The sequence below is a fragment of the Geotrypetes seraphini genome, chromosome 3 (assembly GCF_902459505.1).
Source record: "Geotrypetes seraphini chromosome 3, aGeoSer1.1, whole genome shotgun sequence".
NCBI classification, from domain to species: Eukaryota; Metazoa; Chordata; class Amphibia; order Gymnophiona; family Dermophiidae; genus Geotrypetes; species Geotrypetes seraphini.
The window spans coordinates 267,509,058-267,531,895 of NC_047086.1; the positions used below are offsets into that span (position 1 = coordinate 267,509,058).

A 22,838-nucleotide genomic window follows, 5' to 3' on the forward strand; every position below is an offset into this window, starting at 1 on the left:
CTCAGTAGCTGAACAAATTCCCACTCTAAAATGGTCTGGATAGTAGCCTGCAATTGTGGATCCAAGTCTGAAACTAGACCACTTACTGAGGCTAAAGGCTCCGAGGTGGCAGAGGAAGCATGTTTTGGCTTGGAGTTCTTGGATAGCTTGAGGACCACCGCCGGAACTGTCTGCTTAGGTAGCTGACCTGAGGGAAGCTCAGGAGAAGACTTGGGCAGATTTACTCGAGGTCAAGGACGATCCAAATGAGGAAGGTCTGATAAGACTTGAGGTCGGGGTTGTGGAGACAGGAGGACACCCTGCAGAAGGGTTGACCGAATCGGAGGTCAAGGTCGAGGTTGTAGCAGAAGAGTCCATCCTGAAAATCTTCTCCACTTGAACTCGACGACGTTTGAGGCTGAAGAGTAGCACAGCGTAGCACGACTCCGGGCAATGGTCAGGCCCCAAGCACTGAAGACACCAGCGGTATGGGTCAGTGAAGGGAGATCGCATGCTGGCACTGGCTAGGACATAGAAGGGAAGATAGCCGCCGCAAAGTCAAAGCCTGCAGGCTGCGGGCGTGTGGCAGGCCCCACCAGTAAGTCGCCAAAAAAAATAAAAGTTTTTTTTTAACAAAAGAAAAGCATAGCAATCTGGTAATAAAGAAAGTAAAATATGAAGCGCGGTGAAGAGAAGGCACGAAGCGAACTAAGGTCATAATGCCGCTTTATAGAGCAATGGTCAGACCACACTTGGAATACTGTGTCCAACACTGGTCTCCGTACCTGAAGAAGGATATAACACTGCTGGAGAGGGTGCAGAGGCGAGCGATGAAGCTAGTAAAAGATATGGAGAACTTGAGCTACCAAGAACGCCTCAGAAATCTGGGATTATTCACCCTTGAGAAGAGAAGACTGAGAGGGGATCTAATAGAGACTTTTAAAATATTAAAAGGAATCGACAAAATGGAGCAAGCTCGCTCACCGACAAAGGGAAAGGATGGAGAGCAAGAAACAGCATTATTCACTTTGTCAAATGTGACTCGGACAAGAGGTCATGGACTGATGCTGAGAGGGGTCATGGCCATGACAAATGTCAGAAAGTTCTGCTTCGCACAGTGGGTGGTGAATGCCTGGAACTCTCTCCCATAAGATGTGGTGGAGGAAACCACCATTTTAGGATTTCAGGTAAAATTGGATGCACATCTTCTTGCGGGACACATTGAGGGATAACAAATGATTAAGGTATTCGCCCAGGTACGCCTGGCTGAGCCTGCGCGTGTGCGGACCACCGGACTGGATGGACCCCAGGTTGTATCCGGTGCAGGCATTTCTTATGTTCTTAATATTTTAATCAATGACCTAGAACAGGGGTAGGGAATTCTGGTCCTCGAGAGCTGTATTACAGTTGGGTTTTCAGGATTTCCCCAATGATTATGCATGAGATGTATTTGCATGCACTGCTTTCAATGCATATTCATTGGAGAAATCCTGAAAACCTGATTGGAATATGGCTCTGGAGGACCGGAGTTCCCTACCCCTGACCTAGAAGAAGGAACATCCAGTGAGATCATCAAGTTTGCAGATGACACAAAGCTATGCTTAGCAATCAGATCGCAGAAGGATAGCGAGGAACTCCAGAGTGACTTGTGTCAGTTCGAGAAATGGGCCGAGAAATGGCAGATGACGTTTAATGTGGAAAAGTGCAAAGTAATGCATTTAGGCAGAATGTCAGGTGCAACTCTGGGTAAGAGCAAACAAGAAAAGGACCTGGGTGTACTGATGAATAGGACCCTGAAACCATTGGCACAATGTGCGGCAGCAGCAAAGAAAGCAAATAGAATGTTAGGCATGATAAAGAAAGGAATCACGAGTAGATCAGAGAAAGTTATAATGCCACTTTATAGAGCAATGGTCAGACCACACTTGGAATACTGTGTCCAACATTGGTCTCCCAACCTAAAGAAGGATATAAAACTGCTGGAGAGGGTGCAGAGATGAGCAACAAAGCTAATAAAAGGTATGGAGCACTTGGAATACGAGGAACGACAAGAGACTGGGATTGTTCTCCCTTGAGAAAAGGAGACTGCGAGGGGATATGATCGAGACTTTCAAAATACTGACAAAATAGAGCAGAAAAAAAATTATTTACAATGTCCAATGTGACATGGACAAGAGACATGGACTGAAGCTAAGGGGGGACAAGTCTAGGACAAATATCAGGAAGTTCTGCTTCACTGAATGAGTGGACACCTGGAATGCCCTCCCAGAGGAGGTTATTGCGGAATTCACCGTTCTAGGATTTAAAAGCAAACTAGATGCACATCTCCTTACGAGAGGCATAGAGGGATATGAGTGACTAAAATTACGCCAGGTGTACACCTGGCTGGGCCTCCGCGTGTGCGGATCGCCGGACTTGATGGACTGAAGGTCTGAACCGGAGATGGCAGTTCTTATCTTCTTAAGTCATCTAAAGATAACTCTATGCCCCAGGGTCCAGATACCTTCCCAGAATTTATGAGATTTTGCTGGTCTGAATTTTAATCCAGGGGTCCGGCTGCTGGGTGCTTTTCTGTTCCCTCTGCTACATATCTCAGTGGTTGAGTGTCCTCGGGTGTCTCTGCACCTCCATCTGCGCCGTCTGTTCCGCCTTCACAGACTGTGTCAGGGATTCCAGCGGCTGATCTGGACCGCCTTGATCCTTTTTGGACAATACTGCACTTCCTGGATTTTGGAATACGGACTTGTGTGCTGGATCCGCAGATCCCTCTTGGGCTCCGGATCCTGGAGATGATGTGACTGTGAGGCTCTTGTTTAAGTGTGAGGTGCTACCGAATCTAATTGCTGCATTTTACAGGAATTGAGCGTGGATACCCAGCCCACTCCTTTCATTTTTTTCAACTTCTTCTCCCTGGCTCTGCAATGTTTCCTGGCATCCAGATATGAGTTCATGGTTCCAGATAAGTTTGACTCTCAGGAGTATCAGCAGCTTTTGTGGCAACCCAAGGGAGATTCCCTGATGGCTCAGGGGACCTGGCACACCTGTCTCTCTAATGACGGGACAGTTGTGTGAAAGCTATGCAAGACAGCCGGGTGGATGTGGTTCTCCGGAAAGTTTTGAACTAGCTAATTTAGGTTTTGGAGCTGCAGTGACTGTTCTTTGTGGCATGGGCCTGTCTAGCTCAGCTACGAACGCCTTTTCCTCAGCTTTTGTTGGCTGGGTTGGACTACATGGCAGATGGCTTCTAAGATCTTTTGAAAGTGCTGGCAAAGGTGAATTTTGGCCTGCCGAATACTCTGGGTTTGGCAGTAGGCTGGTGATTCCACCTCCAAGGCAACTCTGGCATAGCTACCATTTCAGGGACAGTTGTTGTTTGGCAAGGGTCTGGTTGACCTCATGAATTCAGTAATGGACCATCACCCGAAGTCCTTGCCAGATAGTTGAGAACAGCCCAAGGGTTCTGGGCATCCTCCTTTGCATGGCTCCTGACAAAATTTTAGTAACTAAAGACAAGATTCTCCATCCTCTTTGCAAAGATCTCAGGGTTCCAGGCTATAGGCGCACTCTTGTCTACCGCCATCCTTACTGCATGCCCTGCCTGTATGATCAAATGATGCCAAGGAGCAGAGGGGCTCCTCTGCGGATAGGGGGTCGGCTCTCAGAGTTTCGGCCTGCCTGGATGCACATTATTGAAGTCCATTGGGTCGTGGAATTTATGCAGTTGGACTACAAGGTGGATTTATCCAGCCTTTGTCAGACTAGTTCGTGTTTTCTCCTGTTGGGAGCCCAGACACAGCAAGCTCAGTCCAGGCTGCTGTTTAGCGCTTGATGGATATTCAAGCAGTAGAGCCGGTGTCAAGTGAAAATTCGGGTTCAGACAGATACTATGTTTGCTTTTATCGTTCCTAAGAGAGGTTCGAAAGATTGGAGACCGATTCTGATTTTACAGCACTTCCATTCGGCTCTCAAGCTTCCTTTGTTCTGGATGGAGACCAGTGGCTCCGGGGAAATTTCTGGCCTCCCTAGATCTTACGGAGGTGAATTTGCATATTCCCATTTTACCAGATCACCGCAAGTTTCTGCGGTTTCATGTACTGGATCAGCATTATCAGTTTTTAACCCTGCCCATTGGGCTGGCACCCCGTACTTTCACCAAAGTGATGGTGGTAGTAGGATGAGGAGGATGGAGGCTCACCCTTATCTGGCCGTCTGGTTGCTTAGAGTGCCCTCGGAAAAGGGGCGCACTATGGTAGCAACAGTGCTCCATGTACTGGATGATCTGGGCTGAATTGTCAACCTTAAAAAAAACAACCCCCCCTCCCAAAAGAGCCATCTGATACCACGCAGTTGCAGGAATAGTCAATACGGCAGTGGGCCATGTTTACTTGCCCAAGGCTCGGAAACAGAAGCTCAGCACAGATTTTGGAGATATTGAAGAGGGTGGCCCCTTTGACGTGGGACGTCCTACAGCTAGATGTGGTTCCTTGGGTAAAGGCACACATGTGTACTCTTCAGAATACCTTCCTCGTTTGCCGGGCCCCCCACTGAGATGTCTTAGAGCTGAGTCTGCTGTGGACTCTGGAGGCCAGAGTCTGTATGACCTGATGGCTTCATCCTCAATCACTCTGCATTCCATTAAGCATTGTCTCCAGGATTGTTGTAACCATGGATGCCAGCCTTCGAGGCTGGGAGGGGTGCACTATGGTCATTGTCCTTTTCAGGACTGCTGTCCTCCAACACCACCATTGATGTCAGTGTGTCTGTTAATCATCAGGGAGGAACCAAGAACTCTCCCTTGGCTCAGGAGGCTCGACTTTTCCTTTGGGTGGAAAGTCATCTCCTGGCGCTGACGGTGCTGCATGTGACCAAAGTGGCCAACGTTCAAGCAGGGTTCCTCAGCTGTCAGTCCTGGCGAGTGGACCCTCGCGCAGTACGCATTTCAGGCGATTGCAGCCCCGCCTCGACCTCATGGCTCCACCACACTTATTCAGTCACATATCTGGCTCGAAAGTAAGAGACTTGATACTCTAAAGCAACTATGGCCTCTGGAGGTTCTTTTATACGTTTTTCTGCCTTGGTTGCTGTTTAGCTGGGTACTTTGGAGGATTGCAACTCACTCCGGCCGCATCATTCTGCTGGTGCCAGATTGGTCTTGCAGGCCATGGTGCAAGGATATGATGCGGGTGACATACAGTCTGTACCTTGTGTCTTTGAGTTTTGTGAATTTGGTTCTCCTGTTTTTTTGTTCTGACATACAGTCTGCGCCTGAGCGTCTTTCCTGACATTCTCACCCAGGCCTGGTTGCCATGAAAGATCTGGGTCATTTTGATCTTACGGCTTAAATCTTGAGCACGCAGCCTTAAAATAAATATATATTTTTTTAAAAATAAAGGCTATTCGGAGCTTGCCATAGCTAAGCGTCTTAGGTCTACAAAGTCGTCCATGGTGTCAGCTTATGTTAAGGTGTAGAAGACCTTTCGAGCGACCAGGAACAGATGGACCCGTGTTTGACACGGCGGGTCTAAAAGGCCTCAAGGTGGCATCGCCGCGGATACTGGTGGCCAGTCTATCCGGCTTTAGATCCCAGGATTGTCTATTCTCTTTGGCGTTGCATCTGAATGTTGCTCGGTTTTTACAGAAAGATCTTCAGGTCCAGCCGGCCGTTAAGAATCCGCTGTCAGCCTGGGATCTTAATACCAGGGCTCCTTTTGAACTGCCAAGGGATGCTTCTCTCTTGGATTTAACACTCCGGACTGGTTTTTTTTTGGTCTTTCTCTTGGGTCCATAGGGTTTCTGAATGGCAGGTGTTGTAGTGTCAACACCCTTTGCTCCGAGATCCTGAAACTGGAGTTTCCCGGCAGACAGTTCCTTCCTTTTTGCCGAAGGTGGTATCAGCTTGCCATGTTCATCCGGAAGTGTGTTTGCCGGTTGTTCAGCTGACAGGTTCCAATCATCAGGATCGTCTGCTAAAGAAGTTGGACCTGTGCAGGGTGCTCCTGCATTATTGGCGGGTCTCGTAATGAATTTCACTTTCTGACCACCTGTTTGTGGTGGATCATTTTATTATGCGGGGTTCTCCTGCTTCTAAGGCTACGTTCTCCAGGTGGATCCATAGAGCCATTTAGTCCACTTACATTCTTGTGGGGCAACTGTCCCTTTTTCCTGTTAAGGCGCATTCTGCCAGAAGTGAAGCTTCTTGGTGGATAGAAGCTAGATCTGTTTCTCCTGAGGAGATTTGCAGGGTGGCAGTGATCTTCTCTTCACACGTTTGCTAAGTTTTACAGAATGGATATTGGTGCCAAACAGGACTCTACTTTTGTGTCCTCGGTCTTAAGGGCCAGCGCAGCAAGCCCATCCTAGCTTTCTTGGGGGACTGCTTTTGTGTTCCCTATGGTCTAGAATGTCTCATCTATTGCACTGGAAAAGATTATGTACTTACCGTGGTAAGCTGTTTTCCAGTAGATAGGTGAAACATTCTAGACCTCCCGCCCTATCCTTGCTGTGTCTGTTTCAGCTACTGATTTCAGATTATAGGCTCCTGCTTATCCAATCTATTTCTTGGAGACCGATCAATACTTTGGGGGCTAAGAAAAGTTTATACATATAGTTCTAAACTCCTTTGACGCCTCTGTTGGTGGTTAACAGTACTGTTTCATTGTTTGAGCAGAACACTAGTTTAGCCTGTCGTTACAAGTACCTCTAGTTCACAGGTGGATGTGTCTTTCTATGCTTGGGTACTGCCTGCTAGAGGGAGTTAAACTAGTCTGTGATGTACTCTGGAAGCAGAGGAAAAAACCTGGAATGGATTTCTTCTGCAGCTCATGCAAGTAAGGGGAAATAACCCTATGGTTTAGAACAGGGGTGTCAAAGTCCCTCCTTGAGGGCTGCAATCCAGTCCGGTTTTCAGGATTTCCCTGACTATGCATGAGATCTATTAGCATACAATGAAAGCAGTGCATGCAGATAAATCTCATGCATATTCATTGGGGAAATCCTGAAAACCCGACTGGAATACGGCTCTCGAGGACTGGAGTTCCCTACCATGGAGGATTTAGTATGCTAGGTGTTCAATCCCTTCTTCACAATCCAGGAGTTGCAGAAATCCTAACATTTTTCTAAGCACATGCTCCTCCCACCTTAGAGGGAAAGTTAAAGAAAGAGGTACTGGGAAGCGCCCCAGCAACATAAACAATTTCTGAACTGGTCTACTCAGCAAAACAGAATAAGCAATAAACTGGCTGAAAGGCAATACAGAAAAACACTGAGGAACAATGTAAAGCTAATTTGCTGTGCGCAATAAGCACTCACATGAAATAGCTTTCAGCAATATGCATACTCACAGGAGAGCAAACTCCCCATAGAATCCATCTACTGGCTGGAAGATCTTCAAGCCTGTAAGGAGAATAACTGAGGCAGAAAAACAGGCAATTCAGAACTGAGCTTACACAGAGTTCAGGCCTTACTGAATCCTCCAGGGACTAACAAGAAGATAATTGAAGGTGGAAACTTAATCTTCCATTGTGTTATGTCCCTTCTGGATTCAGAACGCTAGGTGATGTACCAAAGCAATGGCAGCATCTAGGGAGAAACAGAAGAGCCTGCCCACAACACCGAGGTCCCAAAAGTGGCATCAAAGCAAGCCACCACATCTGCCTGGTAAATCCGGGTAAAGGTATGAAGAGAAGACCAAGTAGCCGCCCTGCAAATTTCCCCTGGATGAATCGTGTGAGACGCCACTCATGAAGCAGCAACACTTAATGGCCTTAAGGGAAACTGGTAGTTTCTTGCCGCGGTTGATATAAGATGCAGAAATGGCCAAAAATAGTACCGTGTTTTCCTGAAAATAAGCCCTAGCATGATTTTTGGGGTAGGTCTTAATATAAGCCCTATTCCAAAAGTAAGCACTAGTCCCAGGATTCGCCAGCAGCAACTCTTCAACCCACCCCCTGCCCCCCGCCATGCAGCCGAACCCCCGCTGACCCTCCATCCTTCCCATCTGAACCCCCAACAACCGCGAGCAAGCCCTATATATCTTCATCAAAAGCAGCAGCACCAGTAACGTGGCAGAGGGAATTCCTCTGGCAAGGCTGAAACAGCCTGTTTAGAGTGCTGCCGGCCCGACGCTGCTTTGAATGATGGTATGTAGGGCTCGCTTGTGGTCAGTGTGGTTAGGATGGAGGGTCAGCGGGGGAGTGCTTAAGGGTTCTGCACAAAAGATGGGGAGGGGAGGAAAGATGATGCACATGTGGGGAAGAGAAAGGAAAGAGGAAGAATTGGGGTGAAGGAGAGGAAGGGAGAGATGATCATGTACATACCTGGAAAATAAGACCTAATGCATTTTATGGGCCCAAAATTAATATATGATACTTATTTTCAGGGAAACATGGTAGCATCCATTAATGGTTCAAATAGGGCTTCCACAACACCCTGCAGAATGGTGTTAATATTTCACAAAGAGAAAAGATGTCACAAGGGTGCCCGCAAATGAAGCTGGGTAGTATCTGGATGAGCAGTAAATGAGCCAGAACCTCTGCGTGCCATGAAGCCTGAAAGTCCAGCTACCTGAACTTTATCTAAACCTGCCTGAAGAAAGGACAGAACCACTGAAATGGGAGCCTGTTCAGGCTCCACACAGTTCCTTTCGACTGCTATAGTCTATCCCAGTGTATCACAAACTGTGTGCCACAGCACACTAGTGTGCCTCCTGAGATGCCAAGTGTGCCGCGGTACACTGAGGAGGAAGAGAAGTGCCGGCCAGCTGACTTACCTACAGGATGTGCCTCTCGCTACTAGAGACACATCATGTAGGGCAGAGGTTCACGTGCCGGTGCTGCATGTCTACCGGCATCTTCCTGCTGCCGTTGCATATCTCCCGGGACTCCTGCCTTCCTTGTCTCCGTCCCCCGGACCAGCAGCTTAGTGTGTTTTTAATTTGGCCACACAGCTGCTGCTAGCATTAATTTAGACACAATTTCATCAGACAGCCTCAGGGCCTTTGCTAGGCCAGCCCACCCGCCTAGCTAAAGCCCCGAGCTGCCTGCTGAAAAGCACACAGTGAGTTGACACTAGAGACAGGAGAAGTACTGCTGGACAGTGGAGAAAGGGAAGGGAGAAGGGGTACTGCGGGACATGGGGAGAGGAAGCGGTGCTGCGGGACAGGGGAAAGGAAAGATGCTACACACTGGAGGGGAGGGTGAGATGGTGGATGGGGAGAGAGCATATTAGCTGTGAGTGGGATTGGGAAGAGGAGAGGACAGAAAATTGTTATAGGAGGAGTGAGAGTGATGAGAGAGGGAGAAATGGTGCATGGAGAGAGAACATGGGTTGGAGAGAGAGAGAAAGTGTGCAAGAGGCAGAAAGGATTGGACTCATGGAGAGATGAATGGGGAAGACACAAAGGAGAAATGTCACACTCGGGGGAAGGAGGGAGAGAGAGATGGTTAGAGGAGGGAAGGAGGACCAGAGAAGATGCATGCAGGAGGAAGAGAGAAAGAAATGGACTGATGGCAAGGAGGAAGAAATGTTGGACTGGAAGGGGGGGCAGAAAAGAGGAAGGGAAGGGAGATGGACTGCAGGGGAGAGAAAGGAGGAAGATAGGGAAAAATGTTACACTGGGGTGGAAGGAGAGATGACTAAAGGAAGGAAGAGATACCAGACCAGGGGAGGAGGGGAGTCTGGCAGTGCTATAGAAATAATAATAGTAGTGGTAGTAGTAGTAGAGAGAAATACCAGATTATGGGAAAGAGAGGAGAGAGATGTCAGATCACTGGGAGGAGGGAAGGAGAGAGGGGAGACCTGGGAAACTACAGACCGGTGAGTCTGACCTCGGTACTGGGAAAGATGGTGGAGGCGCTGATAAAGGACCGCATCATTGATCACTTTCATGAACACGGTGTGCTGAGGACCAGCCAGCATGGTTTCAGAAAAGGCAGATCTTGTTTGACAAACTTGTTGCACTTTGAGGGAGTAAACAGGCAGATAGACAAAGGCAACCCAGTCGACATTGTATATCTGGATTTTCAGAAGGCGTTTGACAAGGTTCCGCATGAACGACTACTTTGGAAAATTGCGAGCCATGGAATCTAGGGTGAAATACGTGGATTAAAAACTGGCTGGAGCATAGGAAACAGAGAGTGGGGGTAAATGGACAATACTCGGATTGGAAGAGCATTACCAGTGGGGTGCCACAGGGCTCGGTGCTTGACCCATGCTCGGTGCTTGACCCATGTTGAAGACCCATGCTCTTCAACATCTTTATAAATGATCTGGACATAGGTACGACGAGTGAGGTGATTAAATTTGCTGACAATATGAAGTTGTTCAGAGTAGTGAAGACACGGGGATTGCGAAGATCTGAAACATGACATAATCAGGCTCGAGGAATGGGCATCGTGAATAAGTGTAAAGTGATGCATGTCGGTAACAAAAATCTCATGCACAAATACAGGATGTCTGGGACAGTACTTGAAGAGACCTCCCAGGAAAGAGACTTGGGAGTGCTGATCGAAAAGTCGATGAAGCTATCTGCGAAATGTGTGGCGGCGGCGAAAATGCGAACAGAATGCTAGGAATGATAAAGAAGGGGATCATGAATAGATCGGAGGTTATCATGCCGCTGTACCGGGCCATGGTGCGCCCTCACCTGGAGTACTGCATCCAGCACTGGTCGCGGTACATGAAGGACACGGTACTACTCGAAAGGGTCCAGAGAAGAGCGACTAAGCAATGTTACTTACCATAACAGTTGTTATCCAGGGACAGCAGGCAGCTATTCTCACTAATGGGTGACGTGATCCAACGGAGCCCTGATGCGGACGCCTCACAAGAATTTTTGCTTGAAGTTTCGAGTCGCCCGCACCACGCATGCGCCCAGACCAGGGCGCGTCTCCTCAGTTCAGATAGCTAGCAGAGAAGCCAACCCAGGGGAGGTGGGTGGGAAGTGAGAATAGCTGCCTGCTGTCCCTGGATAACAACTGTTAAGTTAAGTAACATTGCTTTATCCCAGGACAAGCAGGCAGGTATTCTCACTAATGGATGACCTCCTAGCTAACCACAATGGGATGGTGGGAGAGTTGGCAACTTAGGAGAATAAATTTTGTAATACTGTTTGGCCAAACTGTCCATCCCGTCTGGAGAAGGTATCCAGACAATACTGAGAAGTGAAGGTGTGAACCGAGGACTAAGTGGCAGCCTTACAAATCTCCTCAATCGGGGTCGATCTGAGGAAGGCTACAGAGGCTGCCATTGCTCTGACCTTCTGGGCTGTGACTTTACTGGGAAGGGGTAATCCAGCCTGGGCATAGCATAAGGAGATACAAGCCGCCATCCAGTTGGAGATGGTACGCTTAAAGATGGGACGTCCCAACTTGTTCGAATCAAAGGAGATGAAAAGTTGAGGAGCAGTTCTGTGTGGCTTGGTGCGTTCCAGGTAGAAAGCCAAGGCATGTTTACAGTCCAGAGTATGAAGAGCTGATTCTCCAGGATGAGAATGAGGCTTTGGAAAAAACACAGGAAGAACAATGGATTGATTTAGATGAAATTCCGAGACCACTTTGGAGAGGAATTTTGGATGAGTGTGAAGGACCACCTTGTCATGGTGGAACACTGTGAAAGGTGGATCCGCAACCATTGCTTGAAGCTTACTAACTCGACAGGCCGAAGTGAGGCCAATGAGAAACACCACTTTCCAAGTGAGATACTTCAGATGAGCCTTGTGAAGAGGTTCAAATGGAGGTTTCATAAGCTGAGAAAGAACCACATTGAGGTCCCAAACCACTGGAGGCGGTTTGAGGGGAGGATTGACATGGAAGAGTCCTTTCATGAATTTGGAAACCACCGGATGAGCAGAGAGAGGTTTCCCTCGGAGAGGCTGATGGACAGCAGTAATTGCACTAAGATGGACTCGTATCGATGTAGACTTGAGACCAGAATGAGAAAGATGCAAAAGATAATCCAAAACTGAAGACAAGGAGGAGTGTTGTGGCTCATGATGATGAGAAAAACACCAAGCCAAAAATCTAGTCCACTTTTGGAGGTAGCATTGACTAGTAGTGGGCTTCCTTGAAGCTTCCAGGACATCTCTCACAGGTTGAGAAAACGTTGAGAGGAACCAAGCTGTCAGGTGTAGAGACTGTAGGTTGGGATGAAGTAGAGATCCCTGATGCTGTGTAAGCAGCGATGGAAAGATATAAGAACATAAGAAGTTGCCTCCGCTGAGTCAGACCAGAGGTCCATCCTGCCCAGCGGTCCGCTCTCGCGGCGGCCCATCAGGCCTAATTGCCTGAACAGTGTCCCTGACTAATTTTGTAACTGCCTCTAATCCTCTCCCTATTACCTACCTCTACTCCTATGACAGGTAGAGGGAAGGGCTCCTTGCTGCTGAGTTGAAGTAGAAGGGAGTACCAAGGTTGTCTGGGCCACTGTGAATCGATCAGGATCATGGTGGCATGGTCTAACTTGAGTTTGACTATAGTCTTCTGGATGAGAGGAAATGCATACAGAAAGAGATTCGTCCAATCTAGAAGAAAAGCATCTGCCTCGAGATGATGAGGAGTGTAGATCCTGGAGTAGAACTGAGGCAGTTTGAAGTTGTGGGGGGCTGCAAAGAGGTCGATCTGAGGAGTTCCCCACTGAGAAAAGATGTGATGGAGGGGCGTTGAGTGGAGGGTCCACTCGTGAGGTTGCAGCAAACAACTCAAGTTGTCCGCCAAGGCATTGTCCGCCCCCTGAATGTAGATGGCTTTGAGGAAGGTATTGTGGCGAATTGCCCAGTCCCAAACCTTCAGAGCTTCCTGGCAGAGGGAGGCCGATCCCGTGCCCCCCTGCTTGTTGACATAATACATAGCGACTTGGTTGTCCGTGTGAATGAGGACCACCTTGTCCTGAAGTAGGTGCTGGAAAGCGTTGAGGGCATTGAAAATCGCTCTGAGTTCCAGGAGATTGATGTGGTGCTGGCGATCCGTGCTGGTCCAATAACCCTGAGTGCGGAGGCCGTCCAGATGAGCCCCCCAGGCATAAGTGGACGAGTCGGTCGTAAGGATTTTCTGGTGGGGGGCGTTTGGAACAACAAACCTCTGGATAGATTGGAGGATAGCATCCACCAGCGAAGAGACTGTTGCAGAGCAGGAGTGACCTGGATGTGTCGGGATAGAGGGTCGGATATCTGCGTCCACTGAGATGCCAGGGTCCACTGGGGAATCCTGAGCTGAAGTCTGGCAAAAGGAGTCACGTGGACTGTAGAGGCCATGTGGCCCAGGAGGACCATCACGTGTCTCGCCGAGATGGACAGGTGAGAGGACACCAAGTGGCAAGGATGGAGGAGAGCTTCAAGACGTTCGGGAGGGAGGATCGCTCTGAGTTGGGTAGTATCCAGAACAGTTCCGATGAAGGGAAAAGTCTGTGAAGGTTGTAGATGGGATTTCGGGAAGTTTATCTCGAACCCAAGATGTTGTAGTAGCCAAATCGTCTTCTGGGTCGCGAGGACGACTCCCTGAGACGTGGAATCCTTGATGAGCCAGTCGTCCAGGTAGGGGAACACCTGAAGGCCGTGGTTCCTGAGCGTTGCGGCCACCACTACCAGGCACTTGGTGAAGACTCTGGGTGACGAGGCTAGGCCGAAGGGGAGAACTCGATATTGAAGATGAAGATGTCCCACCCTGACTCTGAGGTATTGACGTGAGGCCGAATGAATGGGAATGTGGGTGTAGGCCTCCTTGAGATCCAAGGAGCATAACCAGTCGTTCTGCTCGAGGAGGGGATACAGGGATGCCAGGGTCAACATGAGAAACTTTTCTTTGACCAGAAACTTGTTGAGGGCCCTGAGATCCAAAATGGGGTGCAGATTGCCCGTCTTCTTCGACACAAGGAAGTACCGGGAGTAAAAACCCTTGTTCTGTTGGGCCAAAGGGACTGGCTCGACAGCCTCCAGCTGTAGTAGGGCCTGAGCTTCCTGAAGAAGGGTGGCCTGGGTCAAGTTGGAAGGATACTCTCTTGGAGGATGTTCCGGGGGAACTTGATGGAATTGCAGGGAATATCCCTCCCTGACGATGGAGAGGACCCAGAGGTCGGAGGTAATCGTCGTCCTCCGATGGTGAAAGTGATGGAGACGACCTCCAATTGGTGGTAAACTTGAAAATGGCAGAACGACAGAGGTTATGCCCTCTTTGAGACAGTCAAAAGGGCTGAGGAGGCTTAGGGACAGCAGACGAATGTGGCTTCTGCTGTTGCTTTTGAGGATGTGGTCTCTTGACAGGCTGACGGATGGGTGGAATCTGTTTAGGTGAGTAACGCCGCTGGTAGATTAATGGTGGGCGTGATGGACGAGGAGGAGCAGGCTTGGGCTTCGGTCGCAGGATGGACTGGAAGGACTTCTCGTGGTCCGAGAGCTTCTTGGTAGCCACCTCGATGGATTCATCGAAGAGGTCGGTACCAGCGCATGGCACATAGGCAAGCCTGTCCTGGAGATTGGGGTCCATGTCGATGGTTCTAAGCCACGCCAGCCGGCGCATAGCTACTGCGCATGCTATGTCCCGAGCCGAGAGCCCGAAGGCATCGTAGGAGGACTGCATCAATTGAAGCCGGAGTTGGGACAACGAGGACTGAACCTCCTGGTACTCAAACTGTGCCCTGGGGTCCAGATAGGGCATGAACTTCTGGAGTACAGACAGGAAGAATTCAAAGTATGTGATGAAATGGAACTTGCAATTCAGAACTCTGGAAGTCATCATGGAGTTCTGATAAATTCTCCTGCCAAATCAGTCCATGGTCTTACCCTCCCTACCAGGTGGAACGGCGGCATAGACCTGGGAGGGGTGAGACCGCTTCAGTGAAGACTCCACCAACAGGGATTGATGGGAGAGTTGGGAGCCATCAAACCTTTTGTGGTGCACCGTGCGGTACCTGGCATCCAATTTTCCCGGCACAGCGGGGATGGAGTAAGGTGTTTCGAGGCACCGCACAAAGGTCGGGTCCAGCAGCTTGTGTAAGGGAAGCTTGAGGGATTCAGCTGGAGGTTGAGGAAGATGTAGTCTTTAGGTATTTCTTCGAAAATTTAGACCCCGTGTCCAGGTGTATGTCCAAATCAGTTGCCATCTGCGGGAGGAATGAGGAGAAGGACAACTGATCAGCCAGTGCGGGGCCTCGAGAAGGACTCGAGGACGTCGAGGCCTCTGGATCCAATGAGGACGGGGACCATGGAGGTGATAATGATCCCAGGGTGTCCTCGAGCTCCGGCATCAGAGGAGGTGAAGTAGCCGGTGGTGAATACTCGAGGAAAAGCTGCTTCCGATGAGGCGAGGCGTGCCTTGAAGAGTGCCTCGATGAATGCCTCGAACGATGGTGCGAGCTGTGCTTGGAAGTCGGCCTCGATGGACGAGGCGAGTGGATCTTCGCTGAGGCCCCCAGATAGTGGATGGGTCTGGAAGCGGTTGATCAAAGCAGTGGTTGTTGGCTGTGCTCGCCCCGAGGGACTCGTAGAGGCTCGAGTCCCGGTATCAGGTGGATCATCTCCAATGGAGGCACTCGCAAAGACTGCTCCTTGCATCGAGTGGATCGGTTCCAGTGGAGGCACTCGCAAAGATTCTGCTCCTTGCATCGAGTGAATCGGTTCCAACGGAGGCATAGGCAAAGACTCTGCTCCTTGCAATGCATGCATCGATGCCAGACCAGACACTCGCAGAAACTCTGCCCCCTGTTGAGAGTGTGTGTATCGTTGAGGCACCGGAGGCGGCTCGACCTTGCAGGAGGCCTCCGCGTGCCCAGGCTGGATTCGGGAGAGAAGCTTGGGCCCTATGGTGGCTTTTGATGAATTGCTTCTCTAACAAGGTCTGGAACGAGGCCAGCAAGGTCGGATCCGCATCTGCAATGGGATCGCGTTCTTTGGGGGTAGTGTGTGAGTGCTTGGGCTTAGAAGCCTTGGGCACTTTTAGCACTACCGGTGGAATAGGCTGCTGTGCTACCCGGAGGAAGGCATCGCAGCAGGCACTGGAGTCAGGGCCGGCACGAACGATGCAGGCTTGATGAGACTCGGCGCCGCAGAGGTGGAAGGCTGAGGAGCAGCGGATGAAGTCGAAGGTGAGGGGTCTTTCGATGAGGACTGCTCCATCGAGGACTCCATGCTGAACAGCGACTCCCACAAGACGCAACGGCGCTTCAAAGCACGTGCAGTGAGTGTGGAGCAAGGCCGGCACGATTTCGGAAGATGTTCAGGCCGAGACACAGAACACAGCGTCGATGAGGGTCCGTTAGCGAAATCGCTCGCTGGCACTTGGCACACTTTTTAAAACGGTGATAGGCCGGGACATAGGCCGGAAAAGCTCCGCTGCAAGATCGAAGCCGTGGGGCTGCGGCCACGTGGCCTGCCCGGTCGAACAGATGGAAGAAATTTTTTTTTTTTTTTTTAAACAATAAAGAACAATGAAAATCAGCGATTAAGAGAAAATGAACCCAAAACCGCAGACTTTAGAAGGCACAAGTGAAAAATCTTCACGCAGAGAGTTGAAGACGGACTTCTCGGCTCCGCGGAAAAGTAAGAACTGAGAAGACGCGCCCTGGTCTGGGCGGGAAGGCACTCGCGCATGCGCGGTGCGTGCGGACGACTCGAAACTTTGAGTTTCTTCAAGGAAAAATGCTTGTGAGGCATCCGCATCGGGGCTCCGTTGGATCACGTCACCCATTAGTGAGAATACCTGCCTGATTGTCCTGGGATAAAGATGGTTATGTGGCTGGAGGAGTTGCCGTACAGCGAAAGATTAGAGAAACTCAGCCTCTTCTCCCTTAAACAGAGGAGATTGAGAGGGGACATGATTGAAACATTTAAGGTACTGAAGGGAATAGACTTGGTGGAAAAGGACAGGTTGTTCACTCTCTCCAAGGTAGGGAGAACGAGAGGGTACTCTCTAAAATTGAAAGGAGATAGATTCTTCTTCACCCAGAGAGTGGTAGAAAACTGGAACGCTCTTCCGGGGAAAACACCCTCCAGGGATTCAAGACCAAGTTCGACAAGTTCCTGCTGAACCGGAATATACGCTGGTAGGGCTAGTCTCAGGGCGCTGGTCTTTGACCAGAGGGCCGCTGCGTGAGCGGACTGCTGGGCATGATGGACCACTGGTCTGACCCAGGAGCGGCAATTCTTATGTACATATGTTCTTAGATGTCAGACCATGGAAATGGGGAGGGAAGGAGAGAGAGTGGAAGGGAAGGTAAGACATAGAAAAGCAGATTATGAGAAGCAGAAAAATTAAATATTAAGTTAATGCTAAATATGGTTGCAGGGCAGAAAGTGAAGGAGAGAAAAACAATCAATGGATAAGAAGGCCCTGGAAACATAGTTAAAAGCACAGAAAAATATTCACCAGACAACAAAAGTAGGGAAAATGATTTTATTTTTAATATAGTGATAGAAATGTTTCGGTTTTGAGAATATATATGTGCTGTGTATATTGTGTGTGAAAAATGAATGGAAAAAATTGCATTACAATTAGTAAAGGGCTTGGGAGGTCTGGTTGAGGGTACCTTACTGATATTTGTTATTTGATATTTGTTAGACTTTCCTGCTGGTACGCCCTACTGGCATTTCAGGGCCTGTCTGTAGGGCATCTGCACATGCGTGGATTTCAATGTGATGATGTCATGCATGCGCATATTATCATCACTGCGACATCCGCACACTTCGGGGTCCCTTGAACCATGGCCACTACCTTTAGTGTGCCCTGGCTTGAGAGAGTTTTTGAGACACTGGTCTATTCAATTCTTAAAAGTAATTCTTTAGACTCATCACAAGTATCTAATTTTTGTCATATTTCTAATCAAAAATCATTAGTCTTCTCCAAACAGTAGAACAAGGCTCTCTTGATGTCCAGCTTGCACAAGATCTGTTTCTGTTGCTCGAAGCCCATTTGTATTGAAAATTTTGGAACGTGTTGTCTTCCAGTAACTGAGCTGTCATATATGCTTCATCCTTCTCAATCAGGTTTCACTCTACTGAGACAATTTTAGTTTCACTCCTTAGATCAAGGAAAATCTCATTACATCTCTCTGCTGCTTTTGATTTAGTTAGACATTCTCTTTTGCTATCCCATCTTGAATCAATGGGTATCACAGGAACAGTACTTAGCTGGTTTAAGTAATTCATAAAAGACAAAACTTTCAAAGTTTCGTTTGGCACCTCTTGTTAATCAACTTGTCACCTTTCTTGTGGTATTCCACAAGGGTCTATAGGCTAGATTCACTATGGACACAGATTGGATCCAATCCGTGTCCGGAGGGCTGATTCACAAATCGCCCTCATGCAAATGAGGGCAACCACAATCACACCTCCAACTGCCTCCCCGAATCGCTTTATTGCGATGCCAGCGCATGCGCAAACCCAGAAGAAATTTTTTTTCTTATTTTTTTAACATCCTTTGGAGCCCATGGTTTTAACCCCCTTAAGCCTGCTGTTCCCCTCATTTGCATGCATGGATCGGAGGATGGTCGGCAGAGAGGTAAGTGAATCAGGCCGGAGGAAAATCAGGTCGCAAAGGGGTTGCAAACCGATTGGTACACGCTCGGTTTGCTTTGTGAATCTAGCCCTATATCAGGGGTAGGGGGAACTCCGGCCCTCGAGAGCCATATTCCAGTCAGGTTTTCAGGATTTCCCCAATGAATATGCATGAGATCTATTTGCATGCACTGCTTTCAATGCATATTCATTGGGGAAATCCTGAAAACCCGACTGAAATACGGCTCTCGAGGACCGGAGTTCCCTACCCCTGCCCTATATTATCACCCTTGTTATTTAATATACTCTTAAGTCCTCTCACATTGAGAATTCAGGAGCATCATATCAAATGCTGATATTTTGTTGGTATCCACCCAAAATCCTCCCCCAAAACAGACTTAAGTTCCTTACAAACATGATTGATGAATGGATTTTGCAAAATAAACTAATATTAAATCCTCAAAAAAACTACTGGATTACTAGTTCTTTACAGTCTCCGGCAGAGTCTCCACTCCTGCGATCTCACCCTATAGAATTTCAAAATTCTATAAAGTATTTAGGAGTCAATTTAGATACAGCTTTGGCTTCATCTTCAGTTGGTCTCGGTAGTTAGATCTTTGCGCATGATATGCTCTATACATAATCATGTCACCCCATTGTTTAGGGAATATTGGCTTCCGATAAAATTCTCTTGTTAATCAACTTGTCAACTTTCTTGTGGTGTCCCACGAGGGTCTATATTATCACCCTTGTTATTCAATATATTCTTAAGTCCTCTCGTGTTGAGAATTCAGGAGCATCAGATCAAATGCTATATCTATGTTGATATTTTGTTGGTATCCACCCAAAATCCTGCCCCCCCCCCCCAAAAACAGACTTAAGTTCCTTACAAACTAATATTAAATAGCGATTTGGGGTTTTAGAGAGTTTCACAGACCACCCCCGAAGCTCCTATAGGAAATAATGGAGGTGTACTTATACTCTGAAGTGCCTGCCTGTCTGTCAGCTCTTTTCACTGCAGTTGAATGGAGGAAAAGGATTTTCTAGCTCAGAATAGCTCCAAAATGGCCAGACTTGAAGATCTTCGGACTGTCGGTATATAGACACTTCCTGCTGCGAATCTCTTGTTTATGTGTTGGTAACATCAAAATTGGACTACTGTAATACTATCTATATAGGACTTCCTCAGGTTTCTCTTAAGAAACTGCAGACAGTTCAAAACACTGCTATTAGATTCATTACACATGCTCATAGATTAAAATCAGGCTGATACATAAAGTGTTACCTTTGGCTTTCAGTGTTGACCACTAGATAGCCTTGCAAAATTATTTGTTCCTTACAGATCTTCCCGATCACAGCGGTCATTCACTCTAAATAGATTAACACTACCTTGTACCCATTTGGTTAAATGCTCATAGATTAAAATTGACTCAAAACTCTGCCTTCTTTGCATCGATGCCATATTTATGGAACTCTCTTCCTAATGAACTTCGCTGTGAGTCTACCTATGTAGAGCTTCTTTAAAAACTTATTTATTTGGACTGGCATTTCCTTTTTAGTTTTCTTTTATGATAGGGTTTTTAACATTTAGTTGAGCATTGGATTATTCAATAACCAAATATATATTTATCATAATAAAACCCTAAGCCCGCATGCGCACTTCAAATGCCGTGATCCCTGACTCTGATTCGTGCTTCCATAGCACTGCATGCGCAGTAGGACCCTGTGGCGGTTTTTCTATCAGCCTCCGTTCTCATGTGCATACGCGCCAATGGCTTTCCCCCTCCCACACCCCAGCCAGCCTGCGCCTTGATGAACAGCGCACAGACAGGGACTAGCGGCGTTTCCCCAGCCAAGGCCGGACCAGCAGCACAAACAGCCACGGTTTCATCAAGCAGCCATGGGCCATTTGCTAGGCCGGCCCAGCAAAAACCCCAAGGCTGCCCGGGCTAGTGGATGCTGGACAGGGGGAGCAGGGCCAGCAAAAGCCCCGAGGCTGCCCAGGCTAGTGGATGCTGGAAGGGGGAGCAGGGAAGGGGTGCTGCTGGGCAGGGGGAGGTAAAAGTAAGGAATAAGGGTTACTGCTTGACGGGGAGCAGGGAAGGTGCTGCTGGGGAGGTAAAGGGAGCAGGGAAGGGGTGCTGCTGGATGGGGATCAGCCGTTAATGTAACGGGCTAAAAAACCTATATTATGTATATGTATATATATGTTGGGGTTTTTTGTTCTCTCTCTTTATTACCTGTGTTATAATTATTGGAGTTCATTTCATTTTTAATTGATGTACACCGCACTGAGTGGTATATAAATACAGTACTCCCCTGATATTCGCTTGGGTTCCATTCCAGGAACCCCCGCGAATGCTGAAAAACCGCGAATACGTTTTTAGCGGGGGGAGACAAGAGAGGGCAGCCGGAGAAGCAGAGAGAGCAGCTGGAGAGCCGGCGAGTGAAGGAAATCACTCGCGGTATGCTCCGACTGCCTCTTCCTGCACTAAAGTTGGGCCTCACCAATCAGGAGCTGCATGTCAAAGCTAATAAACATAAAGATACTTAAAAAGTGTTGAGATGACCACATCTGAATAACAACGCCTCATCAAGGCTGAGTGCTCAAGATCCATGTAATAAGACCAAAGCGCTGTGGTTTCTCCATGGGCACTGGACCCTGACTGAGAAGGTTGCAATGAAGTTTGAGTTTGAGCTTGTTGTCCTGCTGAAGACGAACAAAATCCACATATCATGGACGATAAAGCCAGTCCGGAGCAACCAGAATCACGAGGCCGGGATGTGTATCTGGCAGATAACCCAACCAACTAGAGGCCAGCGCTGAACCACGGAAGGAACACAGAAAGGAGCTCTGACTGAATTCTCTGCTGAAGCCATCAAGTCCATCTGGGGCTGATTCCAGTGCTGTACAGTCAGACAGAATGCTTTCTGAGAAAGAGACCATTCTCCTGGGTCCAGGACTTATCAACTGAGGAAATACGTTGTCAACTTTGGTCACGTACGTTGCCAAGAGAGACAAAAGATGCAACTCTGCCCAGTGAAACAGCATGCGAGCTTCTTGACCCAAGGGAGTGCTTTTTGTGCCCACTTGACGATTTACATATGCTGTGGCATTGTCTAAGAACATTCGCACTACTTGGGCTGGAGAGCGAATAACACCAGATGAATTGCCTGAAGCTCCAGACGTTTGATCAATGCTTCTGATAAGTCCACTGCCCCTGAATGGATCAGTCCCCGCAGTGAGCACCCCAACCCATCTGTCATATGAGTTATCCACTCTGAGATCCGAAAAAGCTTGCCCTGGCGGACAGCCTCCCCCTGAAGCCAACAGCACAGGGCATCTGAAGGGAATGATGTTGCAGAGACCACTGAGGGACTCCTGTAGAGGGCGCATGTGTGCTCTGGCCCAGGAGACTGCCCTAAGGAGGCTCTGTGGACCCCAGTACCTGCAGATTATGCCAGTCCAGGAGATCTCTGATCTGCTGCTGAAGTTTCTGTTTGCGTGGTTCGGGAAGAATCACATGACCCTGCTGGGTGTTGAAGAGAAGGCCCAGATGCTCTGATGGCGTCAACTGGCTCTTTTTGAAGTTGATAATCCAAACTAAGCCCTGTAGCAAAGATACCGCCATCTCCACCGCATGCTCACATACCTATTGAAACGGAGCTCAGATCAACCAGTCGTCCAAGTAAGGATGGACCTAGACACCCTGCCTGCAGAGAAAAGCCCCTACAACTACCATCACCTTGGTGAAAGTATAGGGTGCTGTCACAAGCCCAAAGGGAAGAGCCATGAACTGGAAATGCTGTTGCAGAACATGGAAATGCAGAAACCTGCGATGTTCCAGAAATATTGGAATATGGAGGTAGGCCACTAGAAACTCGGCAGGAGAGACAGCAGCAATGACTGTGCGCACGGGTTTCCATTCGGATATGAGGAATGCATGGGAATGGGTTCTAGAGCTCAGATGTCCAAGAGATGCTGTAGGGTAGCGCAGATTTTTGATTCATTCTCCGGCTGGCCTGCCAGTGAGTCCAGAAACAAATCTGGAGGCAGGCAAAATAAATCTATCTTGTGCCTCTCCCAAATGATGTCCAACATCCATTGATCTGAGACTATGAGAGTCCACTGAGAAAGTCAGCCCCCAATATGAAAATATGGGGCTTTTTAGGAGCAATAGCTTCTCGGGATCTGGATGCCTGAGGACGTCTGAATTGGACAAGCCCAAGGATCTCTGATGAAATTGACAGGAGGGACAAAAATTATTATGATCATCTCCCAAAGTCCGGTAAGACTTGTTCACAGGGAGAGAGGGCAGTGAACAGCAACACTGGCCATGAGGTTATCAAGCCCTTTGCCAAAAAGAAGCTAACCCTTGAA

General features: G+C 48.4%; 1 protein-coding gene across 9 annotated transcripts in view; it reads right to left on the reverse strand.

Moving 5' to 3' along the window:
• The window catches only part of B3GALNT2 (beta-1,3-N-acetylgalactosaminyltransferase 2), a 345,788-nt gene that overhangs the window by 6,815 nt on the left and 316,135 nt on the right, over nt 1–22,838 (reverse strand). Inside the window, exon 12 of one of the 9 annotated variants that reach the window (XM_033936243.1) lies at nt 7,320–7,371. The exons of the other annotated variants lie outside the window; for them this stretch is intronic. Coding sequence (XP_033792134.1) covers nt 7,366–7,371 — 6 coding nt within the window. The 3' untranslated portion in view covers nt 7,320–7,365. The remainder of the gene's footprint in view (nt 1–7,319; nt 7,372–22,838) is intronic. 9 annotated transcript variants of the gene reach the window in all.